This window comes from Antedon mediterranea, chromosome 6, assembly GCF_964355755.1.
Source record: "Antedon mediterranea chromosome 6, ecAntMedi1.1, whole genome shotgun sequence".
NCBI lineage: Eukaryota > Metazoa > Echinodermata > Crinoidea > Comatulida > Antedonidae > Antedon > Antedon mediterranea.
In genome coordinates, this window is record NC_092675.1 from 4,232,704 (window position 1) to 4,259,814 (window position 27,111).

General features: G+C 33.4%; 1 protein-coding gene across 1 annotated transcript; it reads left to right on the forward strand.

Annotated features, from left to right (window-relative positions):
- The first annotated feature begins 2,020 nt into the window (after nucleotides 1–2,020).
- Nucleotides 2,021–26,889, forward strand: LOC140051731 (neuronal acetylcholine receptor subunit alpha-10-like). Its single transcript, XM_072097026.1, has 7 exons — nucleotides 2,021–2,355; nucleotides 16,898–17,043; nucleotides 18,013–18,057; nucleotides 19,826–19,935; nucleotides 23,294–23,496; nucleotides 25,474–25,800; nucleotides 26,315–26,889. The coding sequence occupies exons 1-7, from the start codon at nucleotides 2,310–2,312 to the stop codon at nucleotides 26,851–26,853; spliced, it is 1,416 nt and encodes a 471-aa protein (XP_071953127.1). The 5' UTR covers nucleotides 2,021–2,309; the 3' UTR covers nucleotides 26,854–26,889.
- Nucleotides 26,890–27,111: the final 222 nt, after the last annotated feature.

The window sequence follows — 27,111 nt, forward strand, 5'->3', positions numbered from 1 at the left end:
GCTATAGTAACCAGTTTTGACATAAATGGTTACTATAGCATAATAAACATGCGCAGAGGCGAATAGTGGGTTCTGCGCATGTCAATTGTGCTATAGTAACCAGTTTTATCGAAAAATAAAAAGGTCGAAAATTTGCCATTTTTTGGAAAAAATCCCTGTACTATAGTGCAGGAAAATTTTTGAAAAATTGCCGACTTTCTACCCATTTATTTTTTGACGTAAATGGTTACTATTGCATAATAAACATGCGCAGAGTCGAATAATGGGTTCTGCGCATGTTAATTGTGCTATAGTAAGCAGTTTTATCGAAAAATAAAAAGGTCGAAAATTGGCCATTTTTTGAAAATTGCAGGAATTTAAAAAAAAATGGCAAATTTTCAACCTTTTTATAGTGAATATTAATTGGATTTCAAAAAGGTCAAAATTTAGGTGATTTTACAAAAAAATTCTGTACTGTAGTACAGGAATTTTCTCGAAAAATGATCAAATTTCGATCTCTTTATATTTCGACGTAAAGTGGTCGCATCGCACTATAAGAGGATGATATAGTACTATACGTGCACATATAGCAATATTAGTGCATATTAATTGGATTTCAAAAAGGTCGAAAATTTGGTAATTTTGCAAAAAATACCTGTATAGTACAGGGATTTTTTCTATGACATCATAAGATGAGGACAAAACAATATACATCTACATATATAGCAATATTAGCACATTTTGTATTTTTTTAAATAAACTCCCTGTACAGCGATTTTGTCGAACGTTTGGCAAATGTAGACCCTTAAATTTGACATAAGTTGGTCCTATCACACCAGGTTGGCGTTCGTGTACATATAGTAATATAAAAGCATATTATTTACTTCTCAAAAGTAATTAAACCTATTACCTATGGCTCACGATTTTGTACAGTTTGCAAATTTCAGAAAAAAAGGTTTATGAATCATTGCCCTACCCAAAAATGCATAATTTAGGAGTGGGGTGGCCAGACATGGTTTTACGAAATGACTACAAATGACTTTAGAAAAAAATAAAAAATAAACCCACTCAAAATCATATATGATAGAGGATGTCATCGGTTATAATAAATTAAAAGTAAATGAAGTAAAATCGATGACAGTAGCATTTAGATATTTGTAAAAATTGAGATTATTCTAGCTATTAACCCTGAAAATACCAGCTGGCGCTACATAAAGGTCGCTACCTGCCTGTTGCCCACCACTTGTAGGCGACATTTATGGCAATACTGTTAACAGTTAATATTCTAGTAAGCAGCATTGTATTTAACAGAAGTTGGGGCTTGTTCATATACAACTTGCACTATTCGGTAGTATAAAATAACACAGCCGATTCCCACACGGTACTGTCTATAGAGACAATATTGTAAAGATATTTGGATAATTAATAGCTTTATGTTCGACCGATAGGTTCACCACATACAGTAGTTTACATGTCGTGTGTTGAAGGGAGTTTGACGTCTTGTAGGATAAATGGTTTTGGTATTAGGAGGGCTCATATCTGAATAAGAAATAGGGCTTATGTTATATAGTTTTTATTTTTACTTGTGACCCACTGCCATTCGGAATTCCTCGGTATCGCCCAATCACAGTCATATACAAATTTTGCACGTCAGCTGCTGTAATTGCGTGTAACTTTTGTTGATTTTCTTACAATTATGAATTATAGTTATTGGTAAGTCACGATCAAGTAATATATCTTAATACGCTCTCAACTTTACAGTGCTAGTTATCAGTATTTTAAGTAGAATCGTTTTGAATTCGTGTCATTCATTGAAATTGATTCTGTAATTAATGCTCGGCTTTTCAAGAGGCGCAGGCTTTTAATCGATTATAAGCCAATCAAGATACGCCTCTCTTTTCATTAAAATGACGCGCATGATTTTTGTCCAATCGCATTCTCTGTTACCTCGGTGTTGCTTGGTAATGGTATGAGCCAATTTCAGCAACCAACTTATTATTAGTATTACAATTGCAGTCTATTCGCACCTCCTCAAAAACTGACAACGTTTAAACGGTTGAAATGAACACGCTATGGAAACATAGGAGGAATTAATTCCACAGATGGAAGTTTACATGGATACAAATTAAATGTCATGATTCGGATGTATTCGATTTTAATTTTCTAAGTTACGTGTATGCACTTTGTTGTTAATGAAATTACTTGACTGTGGAATAAAATGAACTTTGTAATTACAGAGGCTGGTATGTGAACTGGGGTATGTCATTTTGTGAATCATACGAGAAGTTATCATTATTTATATTGGATCGACGACAACGTTAATTTGTATAATGTGGTTATTTAGGACATTTTGCCTGATAGTAATCGGGAATAAAGGTAAGATCCTGAAATTGTAATTTAACTTACTTTTATGAGTAAATGTTGGAAACGCTGTACCTAATCTGGGCACTAGGCTACACCATATTTATTCTCTTACATTCTAACATTAATTCCTATTTCATTTACCGTCTTATACTGTATCGTACTAAAGCGCTATAATTTTTTGTTATTACTCACAATATATTCATTCATTTCATAATATTCATAACTTAACATATACAGCACATCTTCTTAAATGTTAAGTTCTAAACTCTAAAGCGCTATAATATAGTACATGGTATTTTGTACTGTGTATAACATAATCAACTCTAATGTTTAAGCAGTGACATCTTCAAAATGTGTTCATACAGTTCACTCTTGACTTTACCGTTGTAACAACAAATTATAAGCAAACTTACTTAACGTTTCGAAAGAAAGAAAGAAATCTTTACCTATTGTAAAACCAGATGAAACTTTTTCAAAAATATCCCTGACTGATTTTGATTTTGTTTAAATGTATTATTCATTGTTAAAGGTGTTTTTATTTATTCACTTATTGTATATATTTTCCTAGTACGTCATTTTATAATTAGGCATGTTAATATTGATATCGATAAATCAGACGTTTTTCTTTAATTGTACTGAACTTATATAATGTTGATGCAGAGCCGATTGTTTCCTTGGTCTCAATCTAACCCTTAGCCAGTTGTCTACTGATATGGACTCGTTAGAGGCTAGTAACGTAAAAGGTGTGAGTTCGATTCCAAGAAGGAACATCTTAAATATGTGGAATCAGTCTTTTTAGTATATTACATCAAAATTGGGAAAAACGTATTCAACTTAACTTCCTGGTGAACATTCGATTTTAATTATAGTATCATCACAATCTTTCCAAAATATAATTATCTGTATAATTTATACAAATCAAGACAGATCGACAGTTTCAGATGGAAAATAATTCCATACGTCATCAAAATTAAACTTATTTGCGTTATCACATCATATTATTTATACGTAAAGTACCTCCGTCAGCGTAAGTAACTCTTACCCAACCCTACGTTATCTTAACGTTAGTTAATACTAATCTATAATCTAACCCCATCTAACGTTCTATAATAATTGTTTTGTTTAGGTTTCACCTCGATATGTCCGTGTTTCTGTTAACACAGCCAGCCTGATCGTTTATTAAAACGAGCTATGGGGTTTTTAACAAATTACAATATAAGTTTATACCCGATCTTTATCCTTATGGCAGTTCTAAGTAATTTATTCGATTATTTACGGTAATTGTTTTATTTTTTTGATTTTATATCGAAAGATTAAAACATAGTGGATAACACTAGTATCGATACTAAGTTGTGTCCCATATAACCAATAATACAATTGTTTATGCGTCCGATAAAATAAACTTTCGCAATGATGTTGATAGCTTCAGCTCTTTAGATTAAGCGTCCTTGTTCAGGAGATTTCACAATGTCAATATTGGTAAATAAATTGTCATTTACACAACATGTTGTCACAAGTACCAATCTAACGAGCACCCACGCGTCAGTGATATACACGGTGGCAAGCATAAGACAACATATTACATACAACAATATTTTTATCGTTATGGGTTGGTGGAAAATTGAATAATATAAACGATGACTAGTCTATCTATATTCAAATAATATATAATCTACTTTGACAGCATTGTCTGAAAATAATACCAAAACTCAGTATCGTGGCTATATAATAAACACAGTTAACAACCATATAAAGCTTGGTTCTCACTAGGACGCAACGCAAGGACGTAGACACAACGTAAAGCTTGGTTCCCACTAGAACGTAACGCAAGGACGTAAACGCAACGTAAGTGAGTTGACCAATCTTAAGCGATGGATTATTCGAACTGTCGCTTGTCATTGGTCAACACGCTAGCGTTTCGTTTACATCTTTGCGTTGCGTCCTAGTGGGAACCAAGCTTAAGGAGTGTAAAAGTCACCGCATCCTAAAGTTACTCTGGTATCCAGTCTATATTCGATATCGAAGGCTCTGTAAGTCTGCCTATCACAAATAATCTGTTGGAATTGATTGGGAATAGAGAGACAACAGATTGCTAGATTGACTGTAATTTTCCAATTACAGCAACGCATCCTTATTTTAGTCTTATTTTTTGGAGGCTAAATAATTACAATGTAAGTTAAGTGCCATTATGGCCACTTCAGCTAACACTAAACGTCATTCTACTTATTGCAAACGTTAAAGATCTACTCGCTTAATAAATTAAAAAATACAGATAAAATCTATTGAAGTGTTCAATTTAATAATTTAAGAACAAAACCACAAACAAATTATAAGTTTAGGTTCCTCAGCCTCAACCACGGTGGGTCTGAGTTGGATCAGGTAGGCATATATCTGTTCAATCCCAGCCTCAACCACGATGGGTCTGAGGTGGATCAGGTAGGCATATATCTGTTCAATCCCGGCCTTAACCACGGTGGGTCTGAGGTGGATCGTAGGCATATATCTGTTCAATCCCGACCAGAAGATTTTTAAAGAGTGCGATTTCCGGGCATCTAGATGTCCATATTATTTCCTAAACTTTTCTCACCTAAGCCTCAGCCACGATGAAGCTGAGATAGGCTTATATTTATCAATTTTATCCCAACCCGAAGAATTTTATAAAGATGGAATTTGGTATTAAATCCTATCTTTCCCTTTTCTTTCTTTTTTCTTTGCCTATTTTTTCTTCTTTTCCCTCCCTTTTCCTCCTTTCTTTCCTCCTTTTCTCCTCCTTTTCTCCCTCTTTTCCTTCTATTTCCTCTTCTTTCTTCTTTTCCCTACCTTTTCCCACTTCTGTCCTCTTCTTTTTCCTTTATTCCTATTCATTCTTCTCCATTATCCTTTTTTTCTCTGTTTTTCTTCTTTTTTATATCTATTCTTCTTTTTTCTTCTTTAATCTTCTTTATTCTTTTAGATTTTTTTTCCTTTTTATAGTCTTCCTTTTCATTCTTTTCCTTCATTTTCTCTAGTTTTCCGTTTTCCCCTGCCTTTTTGCTTCTTTTTCCCCTCCTTTTTTCTTCTTAATCTTATATTGTTATGCTTGCTCACATTTTGTTTCATAATCTACAATATATTACGGTAGCTCAACTGTATAGATTAGTTACTCATGCAAGCCCAGTGGCTCAAGCAAGATTCATTGAATAAACTTCGTACGACAAACTGTCCACGAGTTTCTCAATCCAGCATGACGTCAGACGTCATAGAAAATACAATACAGATTGATGGGGTGCTTAACGCAAGTGTAGAGACAGACCTACGACATGCTACTGCGTTTACGTCGATATCATTTTGTGTTCAAAAAAAGAAGACCATAAAACAAATGAAGTTTTTATTCATACTTGATTGTTGCAAGTCAAATTTTGGAATCATGAATGAGTGCCACCCCGTCGGTAGTCCTCGTACGAGTGTTTCCAGAATATTGACAGGCGGTTCGCCACTTGACTCCACCAGTAGACAAATTTAACCTAAATTAAAATTAATTTCTCATATACTCTACAAAAAAATTCACAAATAAAAAGCTCCGTACGAATAGAAGAAGACATTCATGTTCAAGTTGATGCCACCTTTTACAATGCACAGCCAATCACATAAATGAATCGCTTTGAATGTCTAGAGAACTACTTTGAGAAATCTAGTGTATGTAAATAGTAAAACGCCATTAACACGATTCGATATTGATTTATGTATTATGTGGTACGATACTTTATACCGTCTCATGCGATGCCCGCTCGCCATACCTATTGTATGCCAATAACGAATTACGTTTCAACATCGGCTGATCACCTAGACATGGTGATCGGTGTTATTTTAGTTTAGTGCTCTTTATAGAGAGTCTATGCTTATTATAATTTCATTTTGGATATTAAATGAATCAGCAAATTAAATAGATAACCAACAAATTCTATATGATAATATTTTGTCGAAACGAGCTCGTGGTTTTCGGGAAAAATTTAAAGCCGTTTAAACCTATCACTGTAAAATAATGTGAAGTGTATGTGTTTGTCTTCTATACGGAACGATGCCCTTTAATGGAACGACAAACTAAACATTATTAAATGTCTCGACGATACTTTACAAAATATCAAACAATCTAATAGGAATGCAACTGTATGTGCCATTCTAAGACGTTTTACTCACCTTAATATATGTCTGTAATTTGTTTATAGATCCTGATGTCCTGCAAAGAGTAAATATTGTAAAAATGAACAAATCAAAAGGTTTTACCTTGGTGTTCCTTAAACACAGATAACCCCTCTAGTTATAGAAACATTTATATTTTTTGTTGCACAGTATCGTATATATTTTCCAAATTTGTAATAAATTAGGATTGGCTAGATTCTCAACTAACTCAATTCCACCAAACGATTTCCCACTAAGCTCAATTTAAAATCAATAGTAGAACTATATAATATAGTTGACTATTTGAAATTGGCTGCGTAAAACGTTCTAAAACATTTTCTCAAGATAACTGCCGATTTGAGATGTTTTATGTCGTAATATCTCTAAAGTTTGTGACATTGGACTTACAACTACCAATATAAACTTCCAACAGTCGCTTCATCTGTTTCACATAGACTGCAATTACCTATTATTGAATGAATCTGTAATCAAATTCGTTTCTCGAAAAACTTTCGTATATACATTATCATTTGCATATGTTTGATCACGTGACGAGTTTAATGTTACGCGCTAAATTGACAACTGGGAGTTAGCAATGTTTTTTATTTTCTTAATGTACGATGAAGCTGCGGTACATTACTTGTAAAAGGAAATAGTTTCGCCAAGAAAACTCTGTTTAGAAATTAAACTTAGAATGCCTGGTATAGACCTATATCATACATTGTTTGTCACAACTATACATTATGCCTACGTATTGCTCAAAACATGCGTGTGTTTTAAGTAGGTACAAAGTAAGTGAACTTTAGATCGAAGACGAATGCTGAACTACAGGTCGAAAAAATATTTAATTTTTAATTTAAATCAATCTACATTATTTTACATCATGGCTAGTATAGAACAAAAAAATGCAAAAATTTCTCCATAACAGTAGTTATTGGTAAATGTAATAATCGACCATTCTGCTGCCAAAGTTTGAGCAAAAATAACTTTATTTATGGAAATGTGTACACTTTTTTTGGTACAGTATCAAAACCACCTGCTAACAATCTGTTGAAATAAGCTCGTTTGTAAGGCACTTAGTCGATAGAGTCTCTGGCATCTAATTGTCGATTGCAGTCGTATTGTTAAGTGTTTTCTTAGAGAAAAAAAAAACAAAGGAAAAAATGGATGTATTTTGTATGAAGTAATTTTTTTTTGTAGTTTTGTTTGAATGCAAGCTAACATTACCTTTACAATATGATAGAATAACTTTATTTTAACAAATGGCAGTGTATATCTAAGTAGGTCTACTGCCTATTCTCTATCCACGTGATATCATAGATCTGTTCACAATTCAACACTCGAATTTATATGTCAATAAGAGATTACGTATTCGCAATTGGATTACTATTTATACGACCGCCGGCTCTTAACGTGTCGTTAACACTAAAGCCTTTGGGGAAATGAAACAACTTGTATGACGGAAAATATTACGGTATAGATTCTTATCACTTCTACATTAAATTCCCATATTATTGTGCATGTATTGTGGATTTAAACGCGCCGGCGGCTCAATGTGGACAGACACGATGTGACGATTTGGCGATAAGAACATGTCCACACCTGCACAATCCAACCAACAGTTGTCTTCAGATATTGCAAGATTCATAATTTGTAAAGTTAAAGGGACAAAGACGGATTTCATTTGCTGCAGGATATTTTTTAACGTCCTACCTTCAACACAAACACTGAAATCACAGGGGTCATGGAAAGTAGTATTTATATTTCCTATAGCAGTATATTTATATTTTTATACATTTTTTTTGTATTTCTATTGATTGCGTTTGTCCATTTATATAATGATAAAGTATAATATAAAAGACGCCTTGAAACTTTCATCCGTCGGGCTGGTAAAATGATTGGTCTGGAACTGCCTTCCATTACCGATGTGCACCTAGAACACCTCCAGAAAGATTTCGAACGCATTGAGTCGGATGCCTCTCATCCTCTCCACAAAGTGATCATAGACCAACTTAATCCAAATCCAAGTGGTAGATTGAGGCTCCTCAGTGTGAAAACAAATCGATATGCCAAATCCTTTATTCCCTCTGGTATCATCCAGTACAACAGGAAGTCAAGAAGATAATTTTATCTTGTATTTTTTTAGATGTTTTTATATGAATGGTTTTATGCTATATTTGTTTTTATTGTGTTTTCTTTGTTATTATGACGAGCAATGAATTTCCTTTTTGAGGATCAATAAAAGTTATCTTATCTTATCTTATGATAGCCTTATACTCTCATATGTATTGTTCAAATTTAATTTTTCCAAGAAAGAATATATAGAAATGTGTTGAAATTAATATTATGTTAGGTTATAGTTAAATGAACTTATTAAACTTTGGGTTATTTTATAACTAATCTACTGGTTGCCGTAAGTCTTCTCAATTTTTAAATAATAATTTTAGGCCTACCTGTAAACTAAAAAATACTCAAACTTACGTGCAAACTTTTCTAAAGCAATGAGAGCAAACATTAAGACTACAGCATTTAACTAAGGTAATTGAACATAAATAGAAATGAAAACAAAAATGTTCAGTTTAGTTTCAATTTGGAGAGTCTGGTTTTGGTTACATCATTCATTCATAATTTATTGTTTCACATAAAAAAATTAATACAATAGTTCAAAATTAGCATATTTATTTGTATCCTATAAAATATGTAAATGATAGTATAGTCTCTTGGTTAAGCACCCAATGTACTATTATAACTTTTTAAAATAGGCCTACCAGTCTATGAATTGTATTACCATTAACATGTGCTTATCAACGTCTAGACTATCAAATTACATTTACTTTTATGTACGTTAATGAATTGTATTGTTTCAAGCAAGGTTTTATCTTCGAACAATTAATTTAACAAAGACAATTCCATACATATTCATAAAGTACATGACGGATGTATATTTCTTATATATCTTTCGTAATGCTTCTATGTACATCTGATACCAACACTCCTTCTCCTTCTCCTTCTCCTTCTCCTTCTCCTTCTCCTTCTCCTTCTTCCCTAGATTCCTTGTCTAGGGCATTATACTGTCATGACCTATCCCTCAGTGATAATTCACCAACAAACTTCTCAATTAATATATGCACTCTGTACTGTTAAATTGCAGTTCGTTAAAAAGTAATCTATATACCATTATTGTATGGCATATTCACACGCATTTATGATCCAATATCACTAAAATGGCAATTATGTAATCGTATCGGTAGAATTTTAACGGAGCTTTTGTTGCCGCTGCACCACGCCGCCTTTACAATAGGGAAAGAGATCGCATTTTAAAGCCTATTTTCCTGCATGATAACTCATTAGAGTAATCACGAAACGATTGTGTACGTGTGCTTCTAGTTGTCAAGACCTTTGGTATACTCAAACGTGGACTAGTAGCTCAACAAATGGGATTTATGTGGAATAGATTATGTATGAAAAGATTAAATAAATAAATTACTTAAGATGCATTATTCATTCATAGAGAAATTAAGTGTTGGTTTTTAAAACCTTTTTTTAATGGCAATGGAAGCAAATTCAATGGAATCAACGCACATATAATACTGGTGCACCACCTTTCTTGGGTTAAACACCTGTAACGGAATATATATAACTAATATATTCCATTTTCAAATAAATTGTAGACAATCTTTTTTTATATAGGTATTTGCCTACGTAGGACCATCACTGTTTGGAATCAATTTCTATTTGATCTATGTACATAGATATATAGTTGGATTTTTTTTACTGATCTTGCCAAATGCTGAGTGAAATTGACATTGTAACATTTATATTTTTTTATTTTAGTACTGTAGACATATTGTATTGGTAATTATTAATTGTAATTTACAAAAAAAAAAAATCCAGTTTGGAGTGTAGTGTGGCTTGGTGGTTATGATGCTTGGCAACCACTAGGGTCCTGGATTCAAGACCCGTCACATGTCAGGATTTTTTCTAAGGACAAAATTACAACTCCACTACCGAAGACTTGTAATAAGACTTTGTTTATGTAGAGCATCTTGTGTATATGTTTGTCTTGTGAACCTCTGAGGGTCCCTAATGATCAGCAATTGCTGGTGCTAAAAGACATACACAGCAGCACATGGTTGAATTGTATGTTGAACCATTGAATAAATATTTCTCCATGGTTGAACTGTAGTGAAAACAAGACCATATACATGGCTGCAGTCACGTGCTCAAGCTAGTGTTTACTGACCGACCGACCAACCAACCGACCTACCAACCGACCGACATAGTGAGCTGTAAAGTCGCGTTGCACGCGACCAATTGTGACATTAAGTTACAAATAAAAAAAACGACATTATATAAAAAAAGAGCAGTAAAACAAGAATGGACAGAAAAAAATATACCCTTGTAATATCTTTTGATAATATTAATAATATCAAAACACCTGTACGCACATGTCCAATATGAAAAACAAGTGATTAGATACTTTTAAGAACCTAATAAATGACAGAAAAAAATATTTTAATGGTAAAATCGATTGTATTCTAGACCTGGACACGGAAATTAACTAACTATTAGAGGAAACAAAAATATACTGTCAGTTCTGTTTCATTATATTATACGCAATGTTTTTCTGACATACAGAGAGAAACGCTTACCATACAGTACGTACATTAACTACTCTATACGTTCTTAATTGATCATGACAATACTTCAATCTTAAAAACTATGTCACTCCGAATTAAAGAGTGTACAGCGCTGTCAAACTTTGTGTGACAAAAAAATGTGATGTACCCATATGGACACAATGATGTCACATTACTACCGTATTTGGTCATATCGCTACCATATTTGGTCACATGACAAACTAGTTTGATAGTGTAGACAGAGCTTAATAGCAGTTGTGATGTCACATTATTGAGACTTTGATTAAAGAAAAAGCTTAATGTAAATACAGAATATTTAAAGTAACATGAAAAATAGCGCACCTAATACTAATAGAGCATCGAAGAGAACATCGAATAAAGAACCAAGTGATGCACTAATAGAGCACCGGAAATATCAAAGCGTACCTATAGTAATTGAGCGTGTGTAACACAAGTAGAACCAAAATAGCACCGAGAAGATCAAATAAAAGATTAGAGCAACATAAATAGAGTACCGAAAACATCACCGAAGACGAGTATAGCACAAAATATACGTCAGAAACTAACCAAAAAGTTCGCGCACAAATAAGTATAAAACAGCGTATATTCTAACAAATCGAAAAAGAACATTTTGGTATTCAAATACTTAGATTTGTTGCTGCCTTTAGTATAGACATATTAAAATGGTTATTTTATCATGACAATTATTAGCAAATGTATGTGTGCTACTATAGTTGTCTTCGTCGGCATTTTGTTTAAATTAAATTCTAATTTTCTCTTTATTGAGTCACGATTTGCGGTAAAAGAGTGGCAGTGCATATTTAACGTTGGAACATAATTTCAGACAATTTAACATAAGGTATATATTGGGTGCATTGCCGCCAATATCATGGAATGTTTTATTCACTGCAGCAGCAGTAGCGTCATGAAACTAAGCACCCTTACGTAAAAATAAAGCAAAGGTAATCACATATACAACATTCGATACCGTGGTTCAATAACAGACGTTGTGTAGACTATCTAACCAAAAAACATTAATTAGGTTACCAATAAATATAGAGAAGATATCAAATTGTGTATTACCATCAAACACGATTGCATACACACGGTAGTTATATTTTGACAAAGTTTGCGCTTAACGCGAACGCGTATTAACAACAGAGTTAAGGCCCATTTACACTAGGCCTACAGTAGGAGGATAACGATCGACGATAAATAGACAAAGGTACATTTTTCATACATAAAACAAAAGAAATATAAAAACTTTTCATTCTAGAACTATAGAATAACCTTCTATGCTTCCTTTGATGAAAATGATATTTTCACACGTCCATTCAAATGACGTCATGAATAGTAAGAGCAATAATATCGTGACAATACAACGATTTTATTGTTTTTATTTATCATGACGTCATTTGATTGGAATTTTAAAAATATTATTTTATAAAAGACAGCATAAATGATTATCCTGTAGTTCTAGAACGAAAACCTTTCTAATTTCTTTTGTTTTATGTAAAAAAAAATGCATGCTTATATATTTATTGTCGATCGTTATCGTCCTAGTGTAAATGGGCCTTTAAGCTCTATCACACTATCTAGTTTGACAAAAAAAATTGTGATGTGCCCAAATATGGTAGTGTTATGCTTAAATACAGTTTTATGACACCATCATGTCCATATATGGGCACATCCCATTTTCTTCTTGTCACATAAAGTTTGGTAGTGTAGACAATGCTTAAAAGGAGAGCTTCAAATAACACCCTTTATCAAGTATACATACTGTATGTACAGCTCCTTAGAAATGGGCAGTTTGGAAATGTTGACTATTACCAATACAATCCGTGTGGTAAAGATCAGAAAACTAAGTTTATAATGAAATGTTATGTAGTTGCCTTTGTATTTATAATATGAATATTCATACACATCATAGTATGTTATTTTGTAAAGCTTTTGTAATGTGTGGTAAATAATTATTATTAATTAAATATCATTACAGGTTCGCAAGAATTAATTAGAAAGACCGTAATGGTATTATTAGTTATTTATTAATCACTTACATACCTGTGACTATTCTGGTAATTACTTCATGATTGCTTATATTGATTGCAAATTTGTAACTATTGAAACTGAATTATTCATAGAAGTTTTAGATTAATTGAAACTATTATGTATGATTTAAAAAAAACAAAACACTTTTAAACCACGTGACGGATTAAATAGTGACCTACTTTCAATCTTCATTAACACCTTTTACCATCAATATGTCGTTAGCATCTCAAAAAGTCAGGCTTTACTATAATTTTGAACTTCCACATTACAAACTTGTGTTGTTTAATCCCCGTGTAACATAATTGTATTATGTTGACATAATTAACGAGTGTCCTAAACGGCGCCCCGTATACCGGTCATCACATTCTGAATTACAGAGTCAAGCCTCATTCAGTTCTCGTGGGTATTCCACAAGTTATCAAATACATTGAAGTGACATTATGGCGTGAACGGTAATTGCGTTGAAAACACTAATTGCGTTGGAAACGGTAATTGTGTTGCGTTAAAAACTCCTAATTTAATATTGATCAATCCAAAGATATACAGCTGAATTATGGGTAATTCCGTTTATTATAAAATTCTTTGAATGCTCACATGAATCTACATGATACTAATGTCATTAAAAAAAAATTACCGACCGAAGAGGCAATTATAATCTTAATTCAGAAGTGTGATTTTTATCGTTTAATTTCAAACATGGAGAAATCATTTTAATTATTATTGAGAAATATGAAACAAGTTTCTACTTGCTGTAAGTACAACAGTTACCAAGTAATCCAAAAGTTCAATTTAAGAATAATTATCAAGACATTTTATAGATAATGTCGGAGGGTGAAACTAATCCTGTACTGCATCGCAAGATTAACGTAATCCAGCATATTCACGGTTTGTAACACTTTAGAGTCGTGATGAATTAAAATCACTTGTATAGATCTGTTCGAAGAGTGACAATGTGTTTTTTTTATATAATTTATATCAATAATTTTTTCCCGATATTTATTTATAAAGGGTATATGCTTATCAGAATATTGCAATGATGTATGTGTGTTTCTATATAGCGTGTATAAATGTTAGATAATTATAGATATTGGACATAATCTAGGTCTAGGCCCTCCATCATAATGTTACGTCCGGTACGGACGATAGAAGGTGAATACGACAGGTGATACCCAGCTCCCTAATTTTGTAAGGATGTACTACGAGTAGTCATTATGTATAGGCTTATTTAACACTCATTGATTACAAACCAGACTATCAGCATTAGGCCTATGCATCTTATGTTATCGCAGCAACAACAACTTGTATACAATTAGCTGTGAATTGGCCAGAGCACGCATTTAGACCACGCGCGCGCCACGACACTGATATTTCAGAATGTGTTTATGTAACGGTACGTGTACTGTTTAAATAATGTTTACGATTGACCAGCACCTGTTTATGCGTCAACACGAAGTTAGCCTTTAAGAGCCACGGATGTCCCGAATGAACACGTTCATACCCATGAGCAATTTAGCAATCTGCAAATCACAAGTTATTCTTGCATTTATTTTACTTTTATGGTTAAATTTATTTTAGAATTTAGTACTTCAAAAGAAGTGGACTGTCCGGCCTATTATTGAAAAAAATGTTTTAGTAGGTGTACGTGTTTATGAGTTGAGTTCAGTATTACTGCTTGCCTGTGCCGTATTATACGATGAGGAGGCCTTACAACTTATACTTTACGATTGGTCGGGGGTCGTCTCATAAGCACTACACTGATTATATAAATTGGGTCAATCAATTGATTAGACCAATGACAACGCAATATCATTTTCGGTGACTTTATAAAGAGACACGCGCGCGTACAAAAACTGATAAAATATTACTGGTACTTTATCCTGTATATTGATTTTGAAATTGATTTTGACCAAAAAATAAATTAATCAATGAATTAGCTATAATTATTAATTTTTTTTCCATTTGATATGCTAATGTATATGGTTTACGAAATCATGATCCTAAAATATGCCCGTAATGTTATAAGCTGCCGTTTATTACTGCAAATCACTATAATCAACGTTTAATTAATAAATTCCATTCGTTTATGGTTGGCCTACATTTCACAATACAATTAAAAACCTTTGTAATCTTAAATTACTAAATACATATCAGTAAGATTAATGAAAAAATAATACAATTCTCTAAATATATGAATATTACTAATATTAATGAAGACCTAAGTCGTTTACTATTACCCCAACATGAGAACCTGGCTACAATGCTTATTGGTGTTACGGGGTAGTTGCTTTATTAAAATTATAATGGTCATTAGCAATTCAATTTAAATATTTTCACTGTGATAACTCAGCTTGGGACGTCAACTAATCTACAATGAGCTAAGGAAGCAACAATTAATTAATTAAATAATTGCATTGGTACTATAATTACCCTGTTTAGGCCCAGCCCACTCCGATCCAATCTTTCAAACATCTAGATCCTCCACTGCTTTGTAAAAAAAGATATCTGTGCCGTGTCGTAGGGCCTCTCTGAGAAGACTACTAAAAGAAAGCGAAATAAAATAGGCCTAATACAATTTCAACCTATGTATATGCCTTTAACGAATAATATAAAACGGTACATATTGTACATAGATGTTTGGTTTGATGGCCAGGTTTTTTTCCTACTATTTACAGACTTTTTTTAGTACCCCTGGAAACTGTTGAAGTTAATGGATTCATGCTGAAGCTATGTAATTTATTGTATTTTATATAGATTTAAAAAAAAACAAAACAAAATAGTCAATTGCTGAAACTATATATAGACATTTCAGTTATCTACTGCAGCCAACAAGATGTGTTTGTTGGCACAACCTAAATTGCATTTGTGATTCTAGGTTGTCGTGGTAAATTATCATGATGTTGACAACATAATCTCTCAAGTCATAGTTTTCAAACGTCATTTGAATCGCACTTGGTGTTCAAATTATATCACACGTCATTCATATACAACCCAACTAACCTTAGCCGCTCTATTCTGAGCCCTTATAAACATCCCTAATAGAGGTTCAGTTATTACGTCACACATATCATCACAATTCTAAAACGACCTAAAACTATGAAGAAAACCAAAATATACTTAAAGCAGGGAAGTATAAAAACCTCCCTGCTTATTGGTCTACCTACAACTTGAAAAACAAATCCTTAACAAAACCATGTATTATTTTATTATTTTAATGTTTACCGGTTGTGTTATGTATACACATTATTGCCTTAATGCAACAGATAGAGGAAGGATATTTAGAATTGTGCGTAAATCAAGTAGAACACTAAACGTTCTTGTAAATGATCTTGAATTTAAGTTTGATCATTCTGTTTTAACGCAGGTCAAACGTATTATGTCCAATCACAGCCATTCGCTGTTTGCAGAGTAAAACCTACTGTGTTCTGGCTGTGCTTAGTATCCTATCTATAACTACTAGGTGTCACAATTCATCTGTTCCCAGCTCAATATAACATATAACAAGATGAGCAATAGATAGACTTGTTGACTTAATCAACTTATTCCATTTCATATATTGTATTTGTTGTGCTTTTTTTGTGTTTAGTAGTATGTCAAACATCAAATTTCCAATTTTTATTTTTTATGATTATTGGACAATAAACGTTTTTGAATTTGAATTTGATGCATTCAGAAATTTGGCCTTCTAATAATATTTTATTCTATTCTAGCTGTAAACTGTTCATGGAACAACAAACTGTTAATGAAGAAGCTATTTGAAGATGATAAGTATAATAATCAAGTTAGACCCGTGCTGGACACCTCTACAGTTATCAACATGACAATGCTTTTGTATGTAGCTCAAGTTCTAGATATGGTAATTATTGATATTGATAATAATAATATGACTATAGGCCTACTATATTAATATTATACGTATTTCTTGTATGGGGATTCATATTTTCGTTCTATATGTCAAAATATAAACCGTAATTCTACTAAAAACATGGAATAATCTCCCCTGAGGAAAAACGTCCATTCTCAGCATAGTTTATAAAAATTGTATATTGTTCATTCATTACTTACAAAAAAGCATGAAGGCAATAAACCAGAACCTTGTGGGGCCGTGGTTCATAATGCAATCTAGGTGTTACTGCAGCAGCGTCATATATAAATGTGTTTATTCATCAAACCATAATATGAAATTATAACGACATATGCACAATGATTTAGAAATAAAAATTATGAAATGAAGTTTCATAAACCTTTTTAACTGTGTGCTATATACGATCGAATCGTTGATCGTTACTGTTTATGATTAAAGGGGTTCCTCTATAGTGGTATTAGTGCATCTATTAGTAATCAAACCCCTATTCAACAGTGTACCATATTATTTGCTTTCGACTCTGATCTGTGGCGTTAGGTGGGCAAACATGCAATATAATGACGGTATACCTGCACATTCAAAAGTACGGCCTTACCACGTTGAAACACCGGTTCTCGTCAGATCACCCAAGTTAAGCAACTTTGGGCCCGGTTAGAGCTTGGGGAGACCATCTGTCGGAATACCGGGTGCTAGGGTCCCATTGGCAGTTAAATTCAGCACTGCTGACTCTTCTTATGGCAGCCCCCTGCATCTAGTATCTTCCTCAGATGATTGGCTTATGCCTCTCCTCTGGTTAAGATGGGCATTGGAAGCCCTTGGTCAATGTTGGGACTAGCCAAATGTGCTTTAAACATTCCTCGCTTAGTCATCATTCAGATGAATGTAAGACTAATTGTGGTTTACGACAGGAGGCGGTCATAAAAAATACCAGCACATTCACAGTGGTTCATTTTTTTTCAGGATGAAAGAAGACAGACTTTAAAAACAAATTTATGGATGACCCTGGTGAGTGACAATAACCAATACATTTGATTATTTAATTTAATAGTACACCAGATGAACCTTTGTGAGAAAATATGGAATTTATAATGTGTTATAGGCTAGTACATGGAGCTGCATAATTTAAAAAAAATAGATCATATCAAAATTCATTACAAAAATATAAAAAAGGCCAGAAAGCTGATGTCAATTAATTTCTAATGCATGATGTGTTGAATAAAACATGCATCATGCATGTATTATACTTTTACAATAACTATTTAACATAATGTTTTAACAATAGCACACAGTTTGCATAATACCCTAGTATAGATAGGTTCTTGTATTAACCAGAGATAATTAAAATTATCAGATGTCTAATGTTATTAAAATACTGCTCCTTCATTCCAATGTCACTCCGCAGAGTATGCTTTACATGTTGTAAGTTATAATTTGATTATTTTTAATAATCTAACAATAACACGACAACCAAGGCTAGTTAAAAGACTATTATTATTTTGCGATACATCAAAACTCATGTTAATAATGTAACGTTACTGAAAACAGGGGAAAACATTGAATTTTTTTAAACAATAACAAATACTGAAATTAGTCCTATTATTATTTGTAATTATTATAACTATTTATTTATAAAATATTATAGCAAAAACAATCTTTATAGACCAGGGAAAACTTCACTCTTCTCTGTTTAGACTATCAATTTATAGTGTGAATTTTTTAAATTTACACATTACAATACGGAAATCAATGCTTTTAAAATAATTATTTAAAATTTTAAAGAAAGAAACAGTGTTTTAATGCCATTGTTTGAAATAAATACTAATATTAATAAATATCACATATCCACTTTTATTTGCAGCCATACCATAATTAGGCCTTATAATTATACATATTACCAAAGAACGTATAACACAAGAATCTCCTTTTCGTCCGAAGCGCGTAACAATTTTGAAAGGCATTGTGGGATAGAATAGAGCTATGGGTGGCGCCATTGTGAGCCATGGAGTAGGGCGCCCACATCAAATTAGAAAGTCAAATCATAGAGGGGATCTGCTAATGCTCTAGGGGGGATAGAGTAATTGACTGAGGAGTAGGGCGCCCGCATCAAATTAGAAAGTCAAAATCATAGATGGGATCTGCTAATACTCTAGGATGGGGGGGGGGGGGGGGGGGGGTTAGAGTAATTGACTTGCTAGTTTGGAGGGGGCGCTGCTCCATGCTGTGAAATGGCGTCGCCCAGTTTGACCTTTTAACCCTGTACTTCCGATACTGTGTTTTGAATGCAAATTGAAGAACAGGAGATTCTTGTGTTATAAGTTCTTTGATATTACATTACAATACAGGCATGCAATAAATAAACAGATCAATGATTCTATTGGAATATTTCATAGTAGATGTTCAAAACATACGTACACGAGCTTTTTATAGTTATCAGGTCGATTTTGTGCCTCGGCGTATACCCTCATGAATTACAAAAAGGACAATATGGGCGCATAGGCCTATATATATTATTTTTACCAACGTGAAGGCACAAAACATGAATATAATAAATCAATAAATTACAGAGGGTCACTAGACGTGTGACGTAATGGTCAACTTTTCTTGCTTTTGTTGTGAGAAAATATAAGGTATGTTTTACATTATTCACGGTTTCTGCCTTAACACGTTGGGAAAAATAATGGCAGCGAACTTTCTTTTCGTTGTGAACATCAGGTATGGCGTGACCATTATGTCAACGCACCTAAACCAACTTTCCTTTTGTTGTGTGTATCAGAATTGGCGTGACGAATATTTACAGTGGGATCCGGAAGATTTTGGTAATTTGAAGATGATTAAAATACCATCAAACCTTGTATGGATGCCAGACATAGTTCTATACGATAAGTATGTTTAATATACATATTCTATATTAATATACTACTATACTATAGTAGTATAATATACTATAGTCTCGAATGATGAACTGGGTTCTTTGCTGGACCTACGATTTATATTAGTCCGAGAAGACTTGTTCCACCACAAGCGAGCGAGGCGGTGGAATCCATGCCGATATTGTTGGCTCTTTGGGTGCAAATAGTTTGTTGTATATAACAATTACATTCCACGCAGCTATTGAGTCTAATAGTTATTCTGCGCATACTCGCATGTTACTGAGCAGTGTAGTCGCCGCGAATTCCTGAAACTGAAAGAACGCTTATTTTATGTAGATTGTAGAACACAATGAAACCAATTGAAATAAGTTAATGCCCTGTGTTTTCACATTAATGTACATGATATAAAACAAATAAACAATAATTTAAAAAATCCATCATAATCTTCATATTTCCTAATAATGTTGTAAAGATACTATCACTTGATACGGTCAATCAATTACATACGTCATCAACATTGTGTTGCTGCATCGATTTATTTGCAAACGTATCATTATCACGTCTTCTTCAAGGAATTACAAATAAGCAAGACACCTGATCGCAAAAAAAATGTTTGGAAAATTATTACCACTTAGTAATTATCTGCATAATTTATATCATTTTGTATCAATAACTTAGAACATATATCAATACCAGTTTTTCTTTTAGTCACAAAAAAACATTTTTATTGATTTGATTTGAGCAGAAATCTTCTGACTTTTAAAACAACGATTATGAGTTCATTTTATACCGCATGCAACAACCATGTACATGGTATTATCTGAAAATTATATAGGAAGAAATTATGCACAAGTTTTTAGATGAATAGTTTAGTTTCAATTGTTTCTTAAAATACACATCGAATAGCAAAAATTACAGGATGGATAAACTATAATTTTATCATGCGTTAAGAAAAGTCTAATTTGAGGCTTAGGAGTGGAGTGGAATAGAGATAGTCGTGAATTACAACCCGGGTCAGGATTGAAGCTCGGACCTTGGGTATGGAAGCCGAGGCACGTTAACCATCAAACAGCTATACTTTAATTTAAATAATTTGCTGTCGGCTTTTGCAAAACAAATGATACATTTTGTGCTTATTATAATTGAAATAATTAGGCAGCGTAGAGTATACGACATGGAAGTGTTGATTAAGACGACACACAGACAGCTGATCTTGTTTACTTGTTTCCCGTACACTTTCGTCTACGGGATCGAGGCGAAGCCCCTCTTAGCAATAAAATCATATTCTATATAGGGTGAAAACTTCAGCGGGTGGTTGGACCATGCGACGTTAAGTTTTGCTTTGAACAAGTTCACCGTAGCACATGAAACTACATCCGTAGGCAGAGCATTCCATAAGAGAATAACTCTCCTGGAGAACGTGTCCCTCCTAATATTAAGACGAGAGCTTTTAAACTTGAGTTTATATGGGTGTCCACGGGTCCGAGATTCTAGATCAAATTCAAAAAATGTGTTGATCAAAATACGATCGAAAACTTTTACAATCCTAAAAACTTGGATAATATCCGCTCTCTGCCTTGATCTGCTGAAACATGATGGACTCTAGGCCCACTCCACTCGTCAATTAGCTCATAATCCAGCATAGGTCACAAACCTTGTAACGAGTACTGACTTATTAAGCAAGGGACAGTGAACACCGTTTTGAAATTAAGTAGCAGATTCAACTTAAATATAGGGCAGGTTAATTGTGGACAAGTCGACCCGTCTATATTCAAAACAATGAAATTACATTTCGTTTCAAAGCACTTCTCATCGGTATGTTATTGTAACGAACTTAATGTAATAAGCCTTCTTCTGTGATAAAAACAAATGTGTATTGATAAGAATGAGAGGCTTAGTTCAGAATATCTAATTTGTTTCAATGCAAATGCCATGACATTCCTATGTATGTTGAAACTGACGGAAATGGGTCGATTAATTTCACCGGGTTAAAATGTTCACATTTAGTTCAGTGGTTATTATCCTCAACTAAAATCGATTATCTACGGTAATGATTATGACTCATACAAGTCATTTCGTACCGGTATAATAAATGGCTAGTGACAATAATATCTCGGAACAAGCTGCTTGAGATCAGAAATTGTAGAACTGGTCGTGGTTGGTGTTATAGGTCTGAATTACCATACCTACAAAGTGTTAAGGAAACCAAATCAAATTTAGTATGAAAATATTTGTTACGTAATAAACTTCTTTGAACATTAAAGTTTGATATTATTAAAAGTCCTTTCTGTCGCCAATCATCTTTAAAATCTTTCTTGAGCGGTATTTAATCATTTGCAGATACAGATGTTACTTGTTACATGATGTTTTGACAATTTTAATATAATATACAGTTTAAGAGGAACTTGTTGCTACAAAGTGAAGATGTTTCACGAAAGCGTTTTATGAAACTGTTGCTATATTATTATTTGTGGATAGGAGCCAAGTTTTACGGGTTTTTTTTATCAATTGACAAAAGTAAACGCGATTGGACAGGCCTACAGCACACAATCATTAAATAAACGCGTGCTTTAATTGCTATGTTTTTTGTATATATTATCATCATTCAGGGGAAAAAATAAAACGCAAACTCATTCTACTTATTACCAATAATACTTTCTTCGTACAAACCAGACACATTACCAGTGCTTTATGGTCTACGAGTTACTTTATGTCTTTCTAACGATTCCTATTTCCATTAAGTAATTGTAAATAATCAGATATTAATTTATATTCAAATGAAATCTAATTCATCCAATCTTAATAAATAAGTTCATTAATTTAAATCAGTTTTTTTTTCTAATTAATTTCAACACCTTATCGATTATTATGAACCAATTTTACTTAGATCTATTAGTAGTTAATAGACCCACTGCAACCTTAAACCTAGTATTACAAAAATCAGCTTAAAAAACACTGATACACACATAGGGCCTACAGATACAATTAACAAGTGTGTACGTTTTTAAAGCAATTTTTTTTTTCAAATGAAATTAAGTACTTTGACTCTGATATATATATATAATGAAGTAGCATTTCAGCTGTTATGTTATTAATATTTTGACAGACAATATAGTATGTTAATAATTGCATCGACACGGAGTGTAGATAGTGCTATTCACGTGTGGTTTACATAGTGACATGTCAATTTTGTTGCTTTTTCAAAGAAAGTCTGCTGACGAGACACTGTATAGAATTACTTAATGAATAAGACAATGAAATAACTACGTTGATAAAAATAAGAGAGAGAGCTCAGCTTTCATTTGAATATTGGGATAGTTATTATCATTGCTGTTTAAAATTATGATTTTGTTGATTCAATTTATTTGCAGTGCGGACACAGCTTACTTGCCGTTTTTACGGGACAAGATAATAGTTCTTTACCACAACGGAACATGTAATTGGGCGTCACCTATAATCGTTAAATCTCATTGTCGACTTAACGTAATGAACTTTCCTTTTGACGAGCAAAGCTGTAAAATGAAATTTGGACCATGGCAACACGATGGGACGGAGATTGTGATGTTGGGACAAGGTAAAGTATGCAGGTTGGAGCACTGGGCTGTTTTGTCGAAATAGGTGATGGAATATGACTTATATAACTCACGCTCTCGACACGAACTTTTAAAACTGACTAACATTAATTTAGTAACACAAGGTGTTTAAGAAGTGTGTTTAGTAGTGGCGGATTCAAGGTAGTGGTGGGGGGGGGGGGGCGGGTTGGTGGTGGGAAGGAAAGCCTACCACTACCGCTCTATACCGCTGCATCAATAAATCTCAGTCACTTCTCGCCTTGACTATTGCAACTTTCTTTTCTTTGCCCTACCGACATCTTTGATGAATCGACTTCAACGTCTCCAGAACACTGCTGCACGCATTCTAACTCTTACTAGAAGATCCTCACACATATCTCCTATTATATATAACCTCCTTTGGCTACCTATTGACTCCCGTATAAAACATAAGATCCTTTTACTAACATTTAAAGCGCTACTTCTTAAACAAGCTACTTATTTTCTTGATCATCTTCCCTCCTACACCCCTCTTACTGGTTGTTCCTAGAATAAACACTAAATCCTATGGACAAGGCTTTTTTTGTTCTCTGCTGCTTCTCTTTGTAATTCTCTCCCTCGACATATTACTAAATCAACATCTATTGCTATTTTTTTTTTTTTAAAGAACGCATCTTATTAACATCTAACACAAGCGCCTTTGATTTTTACTTCGGTTTAGTTGATACTGGCGCTATAGAAATACTTAAATTATTATTAATTGTAAAATGAAGACCCTGTGTAACCTATAATGTTCTATCTTGTTGAATCCACCTATGTGTTACTCATTGCCATTGTGATTCATCCTACAATTATAAACAACTTAACACACGAAAAACGTATTCGTGCTGTGACCTAATGTGCATCGGCATGTACATCGAACCCAAATTTACATATAACGTGCTCATTAGTCCTTAATATGTACCCAGTACATTTCTCCAGGCTTACTTTTTATAATTAAAGACAAAAAAGAATGTGGCACGTAGGCAGCAAAAGTTTGACTATAAATCAAGTCATATCGATATTGTGGGTAAATTCATAATCCTTTTCCTTGATGAAATGCAAATATTTTTATATTCAATTTCAATCAATCAATATTGTAATGCTTGTGTATATTATTGTATGCAATGCACATAGGCATACGTGTAGAAACGTATTCATTTTCATCGTTATAAGCTAATTATCATGTCTCCAAAATATCCTTATCGTAATCTTCTATCGTCACCATGCGTAGGAGGATCTAAAGGGGTTGTAGGCAGCCATCACCCCCTTCTCTCATACATTTCAAACATTGCAATGCAAAATATAGGACGTTAGGTCATAGTTCAAAGGTTTTTAACAATGTAAAGTGAAATCATTACTTAAAGATGTACTACCCTAATCATAACGACATAATAAATAAAATATTTTCACTTTGATTTTAACGCTTAGGTGATGTGATGGGGACATTAGGTCATAGTTCAGAAGTTTGTCATTGTCCCTCGGCCATCTATTTCAAAATCTTAAATGTGGTAAATTAAATCAAGAAAAACGATTACTTAAAGATGTACTATCATAATCATAACGACAAAATATTTTCACTTTGATTTTAACGTTTAGGTGATGACTCAGTTTTCAATAGACGTTAGGTCATAGTTCAGAAGTTTTTAAAATGTGTCCCTCGCAATGTGGTGAATGAAATCAAGAAATGGGATTACTTAAAGATGTAGGCCTACAATTATCATAACGATATAATTTAAATATTTTCACTTTGCTTTTACCGCTTAGGTGATGACTCAGTATTCAATATTGATGGTGAATGGGACATTAGTTCATAGTTCAGAAGTTTGTCAATTTGTCCCTCGGCCATTTCAAAATCTGAAATGTGTTAAATTAAATCAAGAAAAATGATTACTTAAAGATGTATTACTATAATCATAACGACATAATTTAAATATTTTCACTTTGATTTTAACGCTTAGGTGATGACTCAGTATTCAATAGTGATGGTGAATGGGACATGATAGGAATGAACGCATCTTCAAATATCCAATCGTACCCAGATGCTCCTGGAATACCATACACCGATGTTGTCTACACGCTATTCTTCCGACGAAGGTCCATGTATTACGTTTTCAATTTAGTGTTGCCGTGTATTCTCATCTCATCTACTACGGTCCTGTGTTTCCTTCTTCCTGTCGACTCTGGAGAGAAGATTAGTCTCACCATCACCGTTCTCCTATCTCTAACCGTTTTCCTGTTGCTGATTGCAGAATCAATGCCGCCCTCTAGCGAGGTACCAATTATAGGCAAGTTTTGCAATACAGTTTATATAGGCCTATATACACTTGCTTATTTCTGGAATAGGTAGATATTATTAAGAGTTTTAAAACAAAATTTCTCATGTCGTCGGTAGATTTTTAACCGTCGGTGGTAAAGTTAGTTCCGGTTCGTCATTACTTTGCGACTTCCGGTTTTTTTGTTTGCCCTATCTGATCTTTAGCTGGCAATGTTGGCCGTTGGCGACGACATATTTTTGGTTTTTATTACGAATCACGGGGCCACGCGTGAAGTTAGCAAAATAGAAAATATATTGGAAAGATATACAGCAATGGCGATCAAGGCAGACATATTCATAAATCATCGGAGTATATTGTGGGGAAATTGTAAAATCAGTATATTATAGGCCTAAAATCGGATAAAAATTACATTAGGCCTACATCGTGAGAACTGATGATTGATAAAGATGTTTGGTTTGAGTGACTTATATTAATGTGTTGTACACCACCAATGATAACGTTTCAAGTGATTACTTCTTTTTAGGAAAGTATTATGCTGCAACGATGCTTCTGGTTTCGATTTCAATGGCAATGACCATTATTGTCCTGAATCTACACTACAGAGGTCCGATGTACTCCCGAGTTCCAAAGTGGGCTAAGATATTTTTCTTAAAATACCTCGCCAAAGTTGTCTGCATTCGAATACCCAAAGTAACGTCTGCCTCAAGAGACTCTTTCCTGCGTAACAGTGATATAAGTGATGAATCAGGCTCCTTGATGGAGATGGTTCTACTAGATGGTCAACTTGAAGGATCACCAATAAATGGCTTAAGAAAACTAAAGAAGAACATATCCAAATTGTCACCATGCTGTTCTGAGCATGTCGCGCTGCTACGAATGCTTCTTCAGGAGGTGAAGAAAGTTACAAGAAGATTTGAACAAGAGGATACCGATGAACATATGAGGAACGAATGGAAGCAGATTGCAATGGTTATGGACAGAGTTTTTATGATCATTTACCTGTGTTGTACTTTTATGACAATGTGGCTGATAATGAATAAGATTCCACAATCATCATCATGAGAACGTTTTTTTTTATATAAATATATAAAGAAATAATAATTAATTGATTGCTGGTAATTGGTTAATATTATTAACATTTTAGCTTTGTTATACTGATATATTGTATAGATATAAACTTAAATTTTACATACATGATAATTAATTAACAATTACTGTATTTTAATCAGGTAAAGTTAATAGGTTATACCGTAAATTATCGAATTAAGCGCGTAAAGAAAATGTATCGGCCGTATCGTACTTTCAATAAATACCATAAAT

What these genes read in the sequence shown, in the direction of transcription:
- LOC140051731 (XM_072097026.1), top strand. Translation starts at nt 2,310, where the DNA reads ATGTGGTTATTTAGGACATTTTGCCTGATAGTAATCGGGAATAAAG. An exon ending in TAGCTCAAGTTCTAGATATG is followed by an intron (nt 17,044 to 18,012) that starts GTAATTATTGAT and finishes ATTTTTTTTCAG; the next exon opens with GATGAAAGAAGACAGACTTT. An exon ending in GATTGTGATGTTGGGACAAG is followed by an intron (nt 23,497 to 25,473) that starts GTAAAGTATGCA and finishes TTTAACGCTTAG; the next exon opens with GTGATGACTCAGTATTCAAT.